We start from the raw sequence: 16,144 nt of genomic DNA, 5'->3' as shown, positions 1-16,144 counted from the left end.
CCATAAAATAGGCAAGTTCTATTATCCCTATTTGATAGATGAGGAAATGAAGCACAGAGAGATTAAGACCCTGATTTTCAGAAGTGCTGAGTACCCACAACTCCGACTGGAGACAGTGGTAGCTGCAGGTGCTGAGCACTTCTGAAAATTAGCCTTTAAGTGATCTGCACACACCAGAAGTCTGTGCTAGAGTCAGGAATTGGAGCCCAATCTTCTAAATTCAAGTCCAATACCATAACTATATCACAACCCTCCTTTTCATCACTACTTTACACGGCTTATTTCTTCTGTGCTAATGCTGTCTTCATATGAGTACAGAGCAAATAAATGCTCCTGTGTCCAGAATAATATGAATAAATAAATAACAATTTTCACATCTAGACCTTTCATGTAAGGATCTCAAAGCACTTCAGAAACAACAGGGGTACAGAGAGATAATACAGCTGTTATTAGAGAGACACAACACAGTTCAGGCCAAAATTTTCAGAAGTAATCACTGAATTTGAGGACCTCAGTTTTTGGGTGCTGAGACACCATGGATTTGATTTGCAGCACCCAGCACTCCCACTGAAGTTAATGGGAGCTGCAGGTGCTTAGCTTCTCAGAAAACCAAGCACAAGGTGTCTCACAGTAGGCATCAAAAAACAGAGGCCTCTTTCAAAAATCTAGCTGAATATGACTTGCCCAAAGTCACACAGCAAATCTGTGCCAGAGCCAGGAACAGAACCAGCCTCTAAGCTATTGCAGACCACAGTGAGCCACTTCTTACTAAAATGAAAAGCAAACAGTGCTTATGAACTATTCACATTAAGTTAAAAATAATATAATGCCAAAGCAGATGAGTGTTCATCTTTCTGTGATTTTCTTGATAATGGACTCATTAAACCAAGCATTTCTGTAAAAGAAAAAAGAATTGCTTTGCCTTTTGCAACAATAATGTAAAAAGAATGTGTGTCATTTCTAAGAAACTTCAGAAGTATAGGGGAAATGTCTGTCTTTGGTTTATGCTAATATAATCCGAGCAATCAGCATTTAGGAAGACATAATTACCTCTGGGCAATTAGTCAATTTCTCTTATTGGAAAACAAGACAATTTTACAGTTAGCCTTACATGGTCATGGTTGAGGGTAAGATTGTGTTTTACAACCTATCTTATGTAAGGGTGGCACATAGCTGCACCACTTCTGCAGTACCTCAGGAAGGTACAATTCTGCTCCGTTCTGCCGCTGGTCTACACTAGCAGAAGATCGTTACCCCCTGTTCCATTCACCTGTTCTCCAGCCATCCGCACCCACTGAACGTGAAATCCTAGCTCTATTGATTTCAATGGGAGTATTGACTTCAGTGAGGCCAACATTTCATGATAGGTATAAAGACCTGGCTTACCCCTCCATGCCTTGAGTGGAGATGTAGGAAAGGGGTGTGTGTGTGTGTGTGTGTGTGCGCGCGCGCATGTATTTCTGGGGTACAAGGGATGTCTTACTTCCTCTAGTTCCCCTGTGGTGCTATTTAGACGTGGACGCAATTTGACTTTCAGGCATCATCTTCTTAGGCCCTGATCCTGCAAAGACTTAAGTACATACCTAACTCTACACATGTGAGAAATTCTTTGCAGTATCAGGACCTTAATCACTAATATTTCATTCACTAATAATCACAGATATTTCATTCTCCTTGGATAAATTCCTTAGATAAACAATCAATTCTGCTTTACTCCCTATGAACTGACTTCAAGACATTTGAATTTTAAAAACTCAGAGGTCGGCTTTTCACCACACAAAGTGAACTGCAGTTGTTTCACATTATTTCACCCAAATTTTAATCCAATTTAAATACCAAAGCACACCAAACAAATAAAACAGACGTCTGTATATACAACTGGTTTTCACTCTGCTTTTCCTGGGCGCAGGCGTACAGCATTAACAAACAGTAAAAGCCATCATTTTTACGAGTGATCTATGACTTAATTTCTGAACACAATGAGGGCAGACCAATTAAAATTTAAAGTGAAGATTTTGAATGAACGTCCAGCAAGAACTATGTTCAGTGTGAGCAAAGGGGATATTTTATCATTCTTCTGCAGTGGAAGCATAGTAAAAAGCCACCAACTTCTTTCAGTTAAACAGGAGAGAAAAAGAGTGACGTTCACAGTTAATTGTTTGCAGCAGACAGGAATTTTCTTACCTGAAACACTCTGTCGGTTTGAATCAGAGTCCCCATTGCTTGTGTTAGAGTTGTTGGGGGAGTTATTGTCCACCCCACCCAGCAGAGGGCGCAAGTGGCTCACAGAGACCTGCTCAATGAATGATGTCCCATACTTGCGAAAATACCACCACTCAAATATCTAGAACAGAAGCAAAGGATATCACATTACCAATGCATATATTTTGTCTCTCCATGTTCTCCATGGAGTCTAATTAGTATGATTTTTATTAATGCTCTCACATCTATTTAGATTTTACTTTACATTTCTTAGCATTTATTTATCCATTCTTAACATTTCTTATTTATCACTCAGCATTTCTCAGAGGCCATAAAAGGAAAGAGATGAAAATAAACAGACTCTGGCTTTCCTACTATCTAATCAATACCTCCCTCCCCACACATATTTACAGAACCACTAATGAATCCCCTGCCAATGCAGGATTGGTCCTTGTATTATAATCTCCAGTTTCCCTTGGGAGATTATCTCACTGACTAATAGATTTCATTGTCAGGACAATTGTATATTATATATATACACACACACTCACACACACACCTGATATTTTAATAATGAAAATAAAAATTATATTCTGACAGGAGTGTTGCTGGAAACAAAATCAGCTCTGAAAATGAAGACTCTTTCAGATAAATGTAAAAATTCTTTCTGACTGAAAAAATTATAAACACACACATTAGTAATGAGAGAATCTCAGAGGGTTCTGAGGTAATATTTGAATTAAGCAGCCAAACTTCTGTCTAGTAACATGATTCAGGTAAAGGGTTCTTGAAAAATTTGCAGTACTTCCTTGTATTGATTAGGTTGGAAACTGTGCATGAATGGCCTTTTTTTTCTCTTTTTTTGTAGTGTTTCTATATTTCTGAGTATAGTCCTTCCCAATACCTGAAACCGCTTACAAAACCCTGTACAAAATATCAGCCCATTATTAATCCTTATTTTCCCCTATGAGTTAGTAAGTGGATTTATTGAAAAACTGCAGGGCTAAGTTCACATATGTAACTCAAGACAACCCGCAGGTTCTGTTCACAGAGGGCTGGCACTAAACGAATCTCTGCAGGGCCACTTGGAGGTTCAGTTTCTATATGGTAGTTCAGATTCACTCAACACCTTCCCTCCCAAGCCTTTCCCTACTACCAACTATAGTCCCCTCAACTCAGACCCCACATTATTTCCTACAGATAACCCTTCAGGTCATCATGGTACTGAGTTGCTCCCGCTCCATCCCATCTGTCAGATAAGTAATGCTTCTTCCCCAGTCCTCATGTGTCCTCATGGGAAAATGAACAACCACCCCTTTGGTGCAGCAGGAGAATGCTCCCACTCCCGATGACACTCTACTGAGCTCTCTCTTGTGCGTGCATGTGTATGGCATCTGCAGAACAACATTCTACAGATGCAGTTGTAGGTCCCTAAGCCATTTCAATGCCTCCTCTCTGACATTGTGGATATCATCCAATTCACCTTTGAATCCATATTTAGGATACTGCGTTATGATGTGTTTGATAGTTTGGATGTTCTCACCACCATCGTACAAAGGGAAGTCTGATTTTCTACTTGTGTATCAAGTAGTCACCTCTTCCATGGTTTGTTCAGATGCAGTTCAATGTGAACCAAAGTCTATGTGACAGGTCGAAACAGGGAGGGCGGCTTGTTGGTTCAGTAATAAGGTGCTTGTCTGGAATGATAGATAAGGTCCAGACGCTTTGCCATTTCCTGGCCAGATCCAGAGACATGAAGTGGTCACGTATGGTCCACAATGATTTTTGCAATTTCTGGCATTGTTGGAGTACATTATCCATAACCTGCCGGATGGGAAGTTCTGGATAGTCTTCAATGCATTTAAGTTCTCATGCTGTGGCTATATTTCGATGGAGCTCTGATGTTTGCTAATACAGAAAGCCATGGTAGAGATGTTGATCTTAAAGTTCCCATGATGATTCATATGGTCTGATTCAGCTGCATATCCACAAGTTGGGTATGGCAGCTTCTTGTCTACATGGGGCACAGTACTCTGAAACTGAATACACCAGGGCAAAGGCTGATGTTTGTAGGACCAGGGCAGCTTGTTCCTGCTGACTCTTGAGTAATGTTGATGCGAGTCTTTGCTTCAGAGGCTACTTTCTCGAGGTGGTCATGAAAGGTCAGTGCGCAGTCAAGAACGACACCAAGATATGCTGGCTTTGGGCCATAATGCACAGTTTCACCAGAAAACTCAACTGTTAGAGTGTTTTGTGTGATTCTACCATCAAAATGGAAAATAGAGACAACCAATTTCCTCAGATTTGGTCTTAGCCACCACTTTTGGAAGCACTCCACGATCTTAAGGTCAGATGTAGCAGTTCTTTAAAGCTTCAGGCCTGAGTTGTGAGTGCCAAATCATCAGCATACGCAAACTTCTGCACTATTGTTTCCAGCAAATCGCTCGTGTACCCCTTGAGGGGTGTTGGAGCAAATGCAGAGCCTTTTGTTGGCCCATTATACAAAGCGAGCAGCTTGTTGGTTTGGCCTGCAAGGTATACACGCATCCTTCAGCCACTGAGCATGGTGTACAGCAACCTGAGATTCTGCACATGGGGAATCACTTTGGCCAGTTTCAGTAGCAGACCATCCCTTCCAGACTCTGTCATATGCCTCTGACAGATCAATGAAAGCAGTACTGATCTTTAGTTTTCATTGGAATCCAGTCTTAGGGCTTGGCTACACTGGAGAGTTGCAGCGCTGGTGGTGGGTTTTCAGCGCTGCAACTTACACACCGTCCACACTTGCAAGGCACATACAGCACTGCATCTCCCTGGCTGCAGCGCTGGCTGTACTCCTGCTCTGCCTCGGGTATAACTATTGCAGCGCTGGTGATGCAGCGCTGCTCCGCCAGTGTGGCCACCAAAAGCGCTGTAATTGGCCTCCAGCAGAATTTTCCCATAATGCTTTTAACTAAAGAACTCTTTGTTTTGTTATGATGCCTCTCTTTGTTTTGTTGTGAACTCGGGGGCTCCCGGAGCTGCTTATCTAAAAAACAAACACAGCTCCTGTTTGCTGTGAATGAGGCAGGCAGGGGGATGAATGTCTACAGCTAGTGTTTGCTTTAGGAGAGAAACAGCATGGTGGGGAGGGGGAGGAGGGGAAAGGGAGTCCGTGGGAGCAGCTGCTTATCTGGTCTGCAGGCTGTTTGCATTTAAGAGTGAATGAGGCGTCGGGGAAATGGTCAGATTTTGCAAGGCAGGGAGCTGACACAGTGTCGGATCCAAAAATCCTCCCTCTCTCTCTCCCCCACGCTCCCTGTCACACTCCACCCCAACCCCCTCTTTTGAAAAGCACGTTGCAGCCACTTGAACGCTGGGATAGCTGCCCATAATGCACCACTCCCAACACCGCTGCAAATGTGGCCACACTGCAGCGCTGGTAGCTGTCAGTGTGGCCACACTCCAGCGCTTTCCCTACACAGCTGTATGAAGACAGCTGTAACTCCCAGTGCTGCACACCTGCAAGTGTAGCCAAGCCCTGAATGTTTGTAGTGTGGGCCAGGACTGGTTGCAGCATAATCTGTGATGTTGAAAATCAGCTTGCTCCTTAGGTAGGCTGGCATCCACAGTGGGCCTGAATCGGTTCAGCACCATACACTGCATCACCTTGCAGGTGGTGCTCAAAAGGAAGATTGGCCTATAACTAGAAGAGTGATCTTCAGGTTCTCCAGGCTTTATGAGTGCAATGACCTTGACTTCTCTCCATATGGGGGGATTTCACCAGACTCCAGAATGCTGCATCCTCCATTTCCATGCGAGTGGGCCAAGGTTATATAGGAACTCAGGAGAGATACCATCTTTTCCTGCCACTTTTCCCAATTTTGTGGCTGCAATGACTGCATCAATGTCCATTGGGACAATGGAGCGCGTTTGGACATCACCTGCCAAGGCTGATGCTGGACTTATCTGAGATACTGTTTGTCCACTGGTTGTTCTGATGTCCACAAAAGTTTTGCATGATGGCGTTGGCTTTCACCTGCAGCCTAGTGGCCTGTGTGGGATTTGCAGCCCCGAGGTGTCTCAAGCAGATTTCAGGTGCGTCTGCTTGAGTGTGTGAAGTTTAGACCTTCTACACATTGAAGCCACCATTTCTGTCTTGCTGCATCCAGAGATTCCAATTTCTGGGTCTCCACACTCATCAGATTTGTGGAGGAGCTCTTGCTGGACTGCAGAGAGCCAAGGAGTGTTCAATGACATGTGTCTTCGGGGGATCTTCTTCTTTACACCAGAGATGAGGAGCACAATAAAACAGTCAAAGTCTTTGGTACTGGGAAAATATGGGAGATTGTCCTGTCCACAGTCATACTGAAAGTGGCCCAGTCTGCTTTTATGAAGTTCCAGCACGGTGCCAGTTTTGAGTAGAGAACTGGGATTTGGGGTCAGTACTGGTCTGTTCTGGCTCTTCGGGAAGTCATTGAGGGTGATCCGCAATGGGGTATCGGTGTGCCTGTATCATCTTTAGAGATGAACATCAGGTCAGAGCAGTATCCTCTGCACCACCTTGAAAAATAGAAAGTGTCTCACGGTTTTGTATAAAAAAGGAGAAGCATATAATTTGCCAGCACCCAGTATATCAGTTCTTCACCTGCAATATTGTTTGCTGCACGGGCCCATTCTGTGTGGTGACTATTACAGTTGTTCACAAATACAGCAGGGTCCTGTGCATTTTGGAGAGTTGGTTGAGGCCACTATGCACCAGATGGTTTATACATGAATGATGATTAGCTTGCCGATGCGCAGGGATATCGTAGCTGTTTCTTTGTGCGCTGTAGGAGGTAGAGCCACATATTCATTGATCTCCTGTTTTATGTAAATTGCCACCCTATATTTTGTACAGTAATTGCTGGCTATGAATTGATAGCCATTGATTTTGTAGCAACAGGCTTTTTCTTTGTTTGCAACATGTGTCTCCTGGAGGGTGAGGACATTGATGTTGGTTGTCTTCAGCATTTTCTCCAGGTAGTCACACTTGGACAGTGAGAGGCCTTCAACATTCAACTGGCAGACCTTTACCCCACGTGCAATCTACCTTTTAAATTGGCCCTGAAAAGGTAGGCTTATTTTGTTGCTCTTTGGACCAGGAGGTTGACAATCGATGTTTGGTCACCAGTTTTATGATGTTAGTCATGGTTTCCCACTTAACAGGGTGGACTGCTTGTAGATCGTCATCTTCCACCATCTTCTACTGAATGAGCAATAGAGGTGTCCCATAATTCCTAGCCTCGTAGCTAGAAAACATTGAGGATCACAGTACAATATGGAAAAGGTGGCACCAGAGCAATGGGAGAATTTTTTCAGACTAATAGTTTATTCCCCGAAAAATGCAGATTTGGGTTGACCGAAACTATTCAGGGGTTTGTATCAAGTTCATCACAAAAAAAAATCCAAAGGTTTTGGCAATGTTGAAATGAAACATTTTGTTTGGAACTGAAAAGGAGGACTACAGTCACAAAATGGACAGAGGAAAAAGAGATGGTGGTGGTACTGCCACTTCATTTATCAGTGTTAGTCCAATGGGTGGGGCACTCACCTAAGATGTAGGGGATCCAGATTTATTTCTTCCCTCTGCCTGATGTGGAGAAGGGATTTGAAGTTGGATCTTCTATACTGCAGGACAGTGTCCAAGCCACTGGGCTATGGGATATTCTGGTGTGGGGGTTTCTCAATCTCCTCACTGGGGCTGTTCCACTTTGTATAAATAAGAAGAGTGATTTGAACTTCAGTCTCCCACATCCTAGGTGAGTGTCCTAACTCACAAAATCAATGGCTATAAACTCATAGCCAGCAATTAGCACCCAAAATACGGGCTGGCAATTTACATAAAACAGGAGGTCAACGAATATGTGGTTCTACATCCTACAGCACACAAAGCCAGAGAACTGATAAATCCTTTATTCACTGAGCTCTAGGTGGCACTTCCTAGGTGGGAGGACTTTACTACATGGAGACTGCTGAAAGGAGTTACTTCACAGTGCTTTCTGACAACTCCAAGTCCCAGAAACTGCTCCCCTTGAAGAAATCAAAAGGGAAGAATAGGAGAGAAAAGGAACCCATGGAGGAGAGGAGAGGAGAGGAGACAAGGCTGTGCAAACACACAGAACCAGGTTCACAAGCATTTGTCAAGCTGGGCAGTTGGTTGCAGACAGCTAAGAACATAAATGCATCCTGATTTTTGTGAATTCTGAATTCTAGGCAATTTTTTTACTTTCATAACCGACGTGGCAAGCCCAGAGACACCAGGGCTATGAACTGCCAAGTATAGAGGTGCTGGGGTTTAGCCCTGGACTCAAATTAAGTACTGTATACATTGCATAAACACCACCCTAGCCCCAATGACTCTAAATGCCTAAGTCCCTTGAAAATGGGACTAAGGTTCCTAAGTCATTTATGTGTTTTTCAAAATGTTACTCCCTCATTTGTAGCAGATAGTGGGTTTATTTTCAAAGGTGCCTAGTAACCCCAGTTCCGACTGAAATCAGTGAGAACGTAAGGTGCACAGCACCTTTGAAAATGTGTACATCTGCTTCATTGAAACAGCAGATCCTGGTGTTCCAGTGCTTTGCTCAGGATGTATGGGAGTCTAGTCTGCAGCCTGAGACAGAATCAGAAAAACAAAATATCATCTCTTCAGAAATTTTCTTTCTTAAGTGATTTCTGCTACACTACAAATTGGAACCAAGCTGGAGACATCTGGGTTGAAACCAAGTTCCCTGATATGCTTGTATGTGTGGTGCAGTTAGGGGCTTTATTTAGGCCCTGATTTTATCCCATGAATGACCTGTAAGGGACAGAAGCAAGGATGGAATTAATTTGTGCCACCTGAGTTGTTCATTTTAAATTATGTAATGTAGACAACTAATGGCGAGGTTGGTTGTAACAGAAATAAAGGAGTCTTCTTTACTTTCCTGAGCTATGCAGACTGGAAAGAAGTGGTGAAATCCTGGCTCCACTGAAGTCACTGCCAAAACACACTTTGACTTCAGGGGGGCCAGAATTCCACCCAAGGAGTAAGAGGAAAAAAGAGAGGGAAAATGACAGGGGAAAGTACCACGTTACATATGAGCAACCTGAGATTAGCATATAACACTCTATTCCCCAAAGCTGAACACCACTAGGAGTCATTGCTATATATTGGAAACGAGATGAGTGAGGTGTCTTCTATACCATCACTTGCCACTCTTCTAAAATTCGGCCGTAGCTGTGATTTCTCCTTCTGTTTAGTAATTACAGCCAATTCACAGTGGGACGAAATCTGCCAAAGCAGACCATATGGTGGAAAATTCCAAAGAACATAAGCACAACTAGCAGGACAAAAATCACAGTAATTTAGATAGGACAAGAGAATATTTGTTTTAGAAAAGATTTTCATTTAATCTTCATTTGAAGATTTTCATTTTTAATATAGTACTAAGAATGGGTGTTCTGGAATTGCACTTATTGTGAAATATTCTATATTATGCTTGGTGATAGTTAGATAGTTTACCATATTGCTGGGCCTATTGTTAGAAATGCTAGAGTAGTTAGAAAAGGTGAAGTTACCAGGCTAAATGGACCAGTGATCTCCTAGTACTACTTCACAACAACTTCCCACAGCTGTCTTGATTGACCACAGATCACTTTTACCACAGCTTTCCTCTGCTGAATTCCCTTCCCATCACCCAGTTCACTGACCCTCATCCCAGTCAAAGCTTGTCTATAATGTTGACTCCCTGGCTTTTACCTGTCTAATCAATTTACTTATCTCAAGTGTCTCTCAGGCTTGCAAAGCTGTGGTACCTAATCACCAGACAATTAAAGGCAGTACTGAGGGTACACCTCTGCTCCCCATCTTTCTTATACCTCTCCCCCTCCCTCTTCTCTATTTCCTCCAACTTGCTCATTGTGGGCCAGTCATACAGAGAGATTCCGTTATTGGAGTAGATCTAACATTTAGCTCACACAGTCTAATCTCCTCTTGCACAGTTTCCATGGGTGGGGTCCTGCCAATGGGAATGCTCTGCCCCCACGCCAGAGACTCTGATTCTGCTGTAACTAGCTACAGTGTCTCTTGGTGAGTCATGGATAAATAGGCTTCCCACCCACCACCTTTCTAGGCTTTCCAACCACCAGCTTACATTGCTGCCTAGGCTCCAGCACTACCTGACTTAGAGACCTGCATCCCTCTGGTTCTTTCTAATGCTGCCTTTTTTGTTCCTCCACAAATCATGGACCTGAATGCTTCTGCTGCCTCTCATTCATCACTCCCCAACATTTCACACAAGTCAGACATCTATCCCGCAGGTAGAGACCCACTTCCTTCTTGCAATTCTCCCACTAGCGCCCATTCCTTTGAGTCACCCATTTTAGAAAAGCCACATAAAATGTAACAGAAAAGGAGAACCCCTCTATAGTTTTTCAACCCTCCTATAGAATTGAATACAGCCTTGCTATAGAATTCTACAGGATGGCTAGGCAAACCTATATATAAGATCTCACTCTACTAAATTGCATTGATTGAGAAGGAATTTCTATAGAACTCTGTTGGTTTCCTTCCTATTAAGTTCCATCAGAATTTTCCAAAGGGACAGCCAGTCCCTCCTGCTACTTCTTCTGACTGCCTTCACTCCTCTTTCCCCATCACCAAGCATAGACCTATGCCAGTGGAGCCACTATATTTCTCCCGCCCTTCCTAGCCCTGCTGGTTAGTGGCGGTTAATATGTTTAACTTCCAAGGGTATTTAATTTAATACACAGCACCTTCCCTTGAATGTATTCTTTTCAAAGGAGCTGCACTAGCTAACACCTGGTCTGAATGTGACCTCTGAACCTCTCCAACCATATTCCGAAGTGATTTCTCTGAAGAGCTGTTCTGTGCTTTGGGGCTCAGCTCAAGCAGTTTGAACAATGCCCAAGGTGCAGTCATTAAGTAATTGTCTTCAGTTGCTTGTAAACACTGAAGCAAGGCAGCTCTCTGAGCAGCTGCAGCACACCTGATGTTTTACTTGAAATCTGCTGGTTCCCCGTGTACCAGGCTGTGACAGACTGGGGAAGAATAAGGATGAGATAGTGGAAGTGCTGGGTACACATCTAGAATCGCATTTCTTCTATAGATGGGCTCAAACTATAAAATACAGATCTGAATCCAAACTCACTTATGATTATAATGCATTATATCAGCTTAGATAACAGTATTTTTGCATTGTTATTTTACTGCAGCACCAAGCAACATAGGGTGAGGAGGGGCATAGGGTTCATAATGTCTGTTTCAGGTTATTGCTGTAATGCAGAGCTTCCTGTAAGCACTCTACAAATGGAGAGACCATAACTATGGTAATCAGAAAGTTAATAAATGTGTGATTTATTTTTAAACAAAGGACTGGACAATGACTGAGCAGCAATAAAAATATAAGACAAACCTTGCTTGTTTAAGTAACAAACTAGCTCCCAGCACCAAGGTTGAAAACCAGCATAATAATAACTATGATACTGTATACCCTGAGGATTCAACACTTCTTCTCATTTTATTTCCGTGAATGTGGCCAATGTGATTGAGTTCTTGTGAACAGATACACTGGTTTGGAAACTTAGTCCTATGCTGGTGTTAAGACCAACCCCAGCATACATGTTTGCAAGACCAGGGTCTGAGAGGTTTAAAAGATCATGTATATTTTAAAAGGACATTATCAAGATATCCAATATATATTAGGGCTGTCGATTAATCACAGTTAACTCACGTGATTAACTCAAACAATTATCACAATTAAAAAAACCACGATTAATCACAGTTTTAATTGCACTGTTAAATAATAGAATACCAATTGAAATTTATTAAATATTATGGATGTTTTTCTACATTTTCATATATATTGTATTCTGTGTTGTAACTGAAATCAAAGTGTATATTTTTTTTATTATAAATATTTGCACTGTAAAAATTATAAACAAAGAAATAGCATTTTTCAATTCACCTCATACAAGTAATATAGTGCAATCTCACTGTCGTGAAAGTGCAACTTACAAATGTTGAATTTTTTTGTTACATAACTGCACTCAAAAACAAAACAATGTAAAACTTCAGAGCCTACAAGTCCACTCAGTCCTACTTCTTGTTCAGCCAATTGCTCAGACAAACAAGTTTGTTTACATTTACAGGAGATAATGCTGCCCTCTTCTTATTTACAATGTCACCAGAAAGTGAGAAGAGGCATTTGGCAAGGCACTTTTGTAGCTGGCATTGCAAGGTATTTACATGCCGGATATGCTAAACATTCATATACCCCTTCGTGCGTCGGCCACCATTCCAGAGCACTTGACCCAAGGTTTAAGAATCTGAAGTGCCTTCCAAAATCTGAGAGGCATTAGGTGTGGGGCATGCTCTCAGAAGTCTTAAAAGAGCAACACTCTGATGCAGAAACTACAGAACCTAAACCACCAAAAAAGAAAGCTGCTTTGGATTGTTATTGAGCAGAACCCGTCATCAGCATGGACGCATGTCTCCTGGAATGGTGGCTGAAGCACGAAGGGACATATGAATCTTTAGCATATCTGGCACGTAAATATCTTGTGATGCCAGCTACAACAGTGCCATGCGAATGCCTGTTCTCACTTTCAGGTACATTGTAAACAAGATGCATGCAGCATTATCTCTGCAAATATAAACAAACTTGTTTGTGAGTGATTGGCTGAACAAGAAGTAGACTGAGTAGACTTGCAGGCTGTAAAATTTTACATTGTTTTATTTTTGAATGCAGTTTTTTTTGGTATATAATTCTACATTTGTAAGTTCAACTTTTATGATAAAGAGATTGCACTACACTACTTGTATTTGGTGAATTGAAAAATACTATTTCTTTTGTTTTTTACCATGCAAATATTTGTAATAAAAAATAAATATAAAGTGAGCACTGTACACTTTGTATTCTGTGTTGTAATTGAAATCAATATATTTGAAAATGTAGTAAACATCCAAAAATATTTAAATAACTGGTATTATATTATTGTCTAACAGTACGATTAATCGTGCAATTAGTTTTTTTAATCCCGCGATTAATCACGATTATTTTTTTAAATCGCTTGACAGCCCTACTATATATATATTTTAAAATATGTTTTTCTCTGTTTTAATAATCATCCCTTGGAAACAAGACTATGAAATTGAGTTCATTACCAGTATCAATTCCCCCACTTTTTTTAATGAGATACTTCTACCACACCCATCACCAGCTTTAACAGTTTAAAAAGAACACACCTCTGAATCTCTCTCTCCCCTCTAAGGGAGGCTTTTATTTTTGTTATATTTGTTTATGGCAACCCTTGACATGAAAACTCATTTTTGAATTATTATAGGATTGCTCATAAGTGCTGGGCCGCTGGCAGTTATTCTTTCCTTAAAAAGAAATGACACTGAAGCATTTGTTTTGGAAAAAAAATACTAAGAATTTCTTGGACTGCACAAACATAAAAGAGGAACAAAAGACAGATCCAAATGTTGCCCCTACGAATCATGACAGTGTCCATCACACTGTGGATAACAAGAAATTTGTTAAATAAAAATAATTGTATCTAATACTTACCAAAATAAGACCTGAGATTAATGAAGAAGTGCCTGTCAAGGCAACATAGAACTTGGGGGTTAATGTGTTCAAAAACATACTCACTGAAAGAGAAAGAGAGGAAATCATGAGTACAACAGCAGGACAGGTTCTCTCTTTTGGCTTCCCCACCAACTCCACCCCCACTTTGAATAAATTACGGTACTTGCTCACCTTAAAAATAAAATCATATAAAGCACAACTGTATTAGTTTGCCCACACATGATAAGATGCAGCCCAATGTTCTACATACAGGAATTCATTTTCACACCAGAGTTCATCACAAGGAGTTACAAATCACTTACATACTCACTTGGCCTTTTCCACTCCGCACTGCACAATGCCATCACTGCATTTTAAAGCTCTTGAAAAGCTAAATGCCAACAGCGTAGTTAAGGCAGACAATACAGTATCTTTCATCTGCCTAACCTATCATGGGGAATCATGAATCAATCTGAACCTGGGTTCAACTCCCTGCTCTGCTTCAGACTTCTGACCTCAGACGAGCCATATGGGGACAGATGTTTTAAAGGTAGGTAGGTACCTAAAGATGCAGATAGGTGCCAAATGGGACTTTCAAAAGCATGTAGGTGGCTAACTCCCATTTTCTGAAAATTCTACTAAGCACCTATCCACATATTTAGGCATCTAAAGATCTTTAAAAATCTGGCCCTTAGTCTCTCTGTCCCTCAGCACCTCATCTGTAGAATGGTGATGACAACACTTCCCTCTCTCACAGGGGTGCTGGGAGGGAAAAATACATCAAAGATTGTGAGTTGCTCAGATACTACAGTGATGGCAGATGGATTGACTAGGGAGAAAAACCCACTAGCTTTACCAGTCTAGTTCATTCTGGAATCACTGGGGGCCCTGCCAAGGACTAGCACAGCCCCCAAAACCAGGCATGCTGGTTGGGGAGGAGTCATGGCCAGCGTAGCCACGGAAGAATTAATTCAGCCCTGGTAGGCTAACTGGCCTTCTATGAAGCCCTCCAACAGCACTGTCAGTAGAATCACCAGCTGCTCCCCCTCAGTCCCTTACGGAGAAATCCTATAGAATCTGAGAGAAAATAATCAACTTTCTATAGTTTTTTGTTGGACCATCCTACAGAATTTAATACAGAAATATAGCTCTGCTTTAGAATTGGACAAACCAACAAACCAACCCAACTCTCTAGCAATTAAATCATTCCCTATTCAATTATACAGGGCTCTGGAATAGCCTGTATGGAATCCTGTTGGTTTGATCCCTATTAATTTCTTTCAGATTTTACATACAAATCCTTCCAATCCCAGAGTGTTATGGTCCTCACCGGAGGACACTGCATCTCTCTGCACCACCCAAAGTGATCTAGCCCATGACTTACACAGGTTCAAACTTGATGGGCAGTCAAAGATATTGCCCAGGCGACGCCCAGCACTGTACACTTTATTGTTTTGTTTTCTGAACACACCTAACAGACTTGTATCTAACTATAAAACTGCCAGTTAAAACCCTGATTGAAGGCATGGGGAGGCCGGTGGGTTTACTCAAGTTCTTTTCTGTGTCTTTAAGAATTATCCTTGAAGCTAAACAAACTTAAACTGAAATATGGAGAGGAGATAATAAAGGTATGATATTAATTCTCACTGGCACGTGGTTAATTTTCAATATTCAGTAAGAAACAGGATTGTCTTCCAGAAAAGAATCACATAGAACTTGAAACTCTGCCATGCAGCAGCTTTGTGTTGTTTCTGCATGCATCTTTTCTCATATTTTTTCCTGAAGGAACTAGAAATTGTTAAAGAGTGTGTATGTGTGATTTTTCATTCTACTGAATTTACACTAGCACCAAATTGGCAGGGTTGAGTCAAGAACCAGACCCCGTCCTTTTTAGTTCTGTGTTAGTTTTACCCCTCAAACAAACTGGAAGCAATAGTGAGCCAAAACTTAGCTGGTGTAAATTCACCTACTTTCACTGATTTCATTGTCTTAAATGGGAGCTATCCTTATTTACACCAGTTGAGGAACAGGTGCAATATTCAGGATTTCCATCGCACCTTATTTCTTTTCAAATACAAACTAACTATGAAACATTAGTGCTTGCTACATCTACCCCCAAGCTATACTGAGAAGAAAGAGAAATGCAAAGACTGTAATAGCTTTGCTCTATTCAAACCACCCACACATCCTTTTGAAGAAAATGTTCCTCATTCTGGAGTGCAAATGTAAGCTTGAGACATAATCAAACTGGAACCCTGACGGTGTCACTGATAAAATTATAGTCTGCCAACTAAATCTACTGCACTTCTTAGGCTAATATATTCCTGCAAAAAAACATCTGCTGGGAT

The 16,144-nt window shown here is 41.5% G+C and overlaps 1 protein-coding gene across 3 annotated transcripts in view; it reads right to left on the bottom strand.

Annotated features, from left to right (window-relative positions):
* Positions 1-16,144, bottom strand: part of ST7 (suppression of tumorigenicity 7) — a 228,699-nt gene that overhangs the window by 96,112 nt on the left and 116,443 nt on the right. For all 3 annotated transcript variants that reach the window (XM_039508628.1, XM_039508630.1, XM_039508634.1), the window contains exons 2-3: positions 13,797-13,879; positions 2,185-2,344 (exon numbers count right to left, since the gene is read on the bottom strand). In XM_039508628.1, coding sequence (XP_039364562.1) covers positions 2,185-2,344; positions 13,797-13,879 — 243 coding nt within the window. The remainder of the gene's footprint in view (positions 1-2,184; positions 2,345-13,796; positions 13,880-16,144) is intronic.

This window comes from Mauremys reevesii, linkage group 1 (genome assembly GCF_016161935.1).
Source record: "Mauremys reevesii isolate NIE-2019 linkage group 1, ASM1616193v1, whole genome shotgun sequence".
NCBI lineage: Eukaryota > Metazoa > Chordata > Testudines > Geoemydidae > Mauremys > Mauremys reevesii.
The sequence above is the reverse complement of the archived record's forward strand: the minus strand, read 5'-3'. Positions and strand labels throughout refer to the sequence as shown.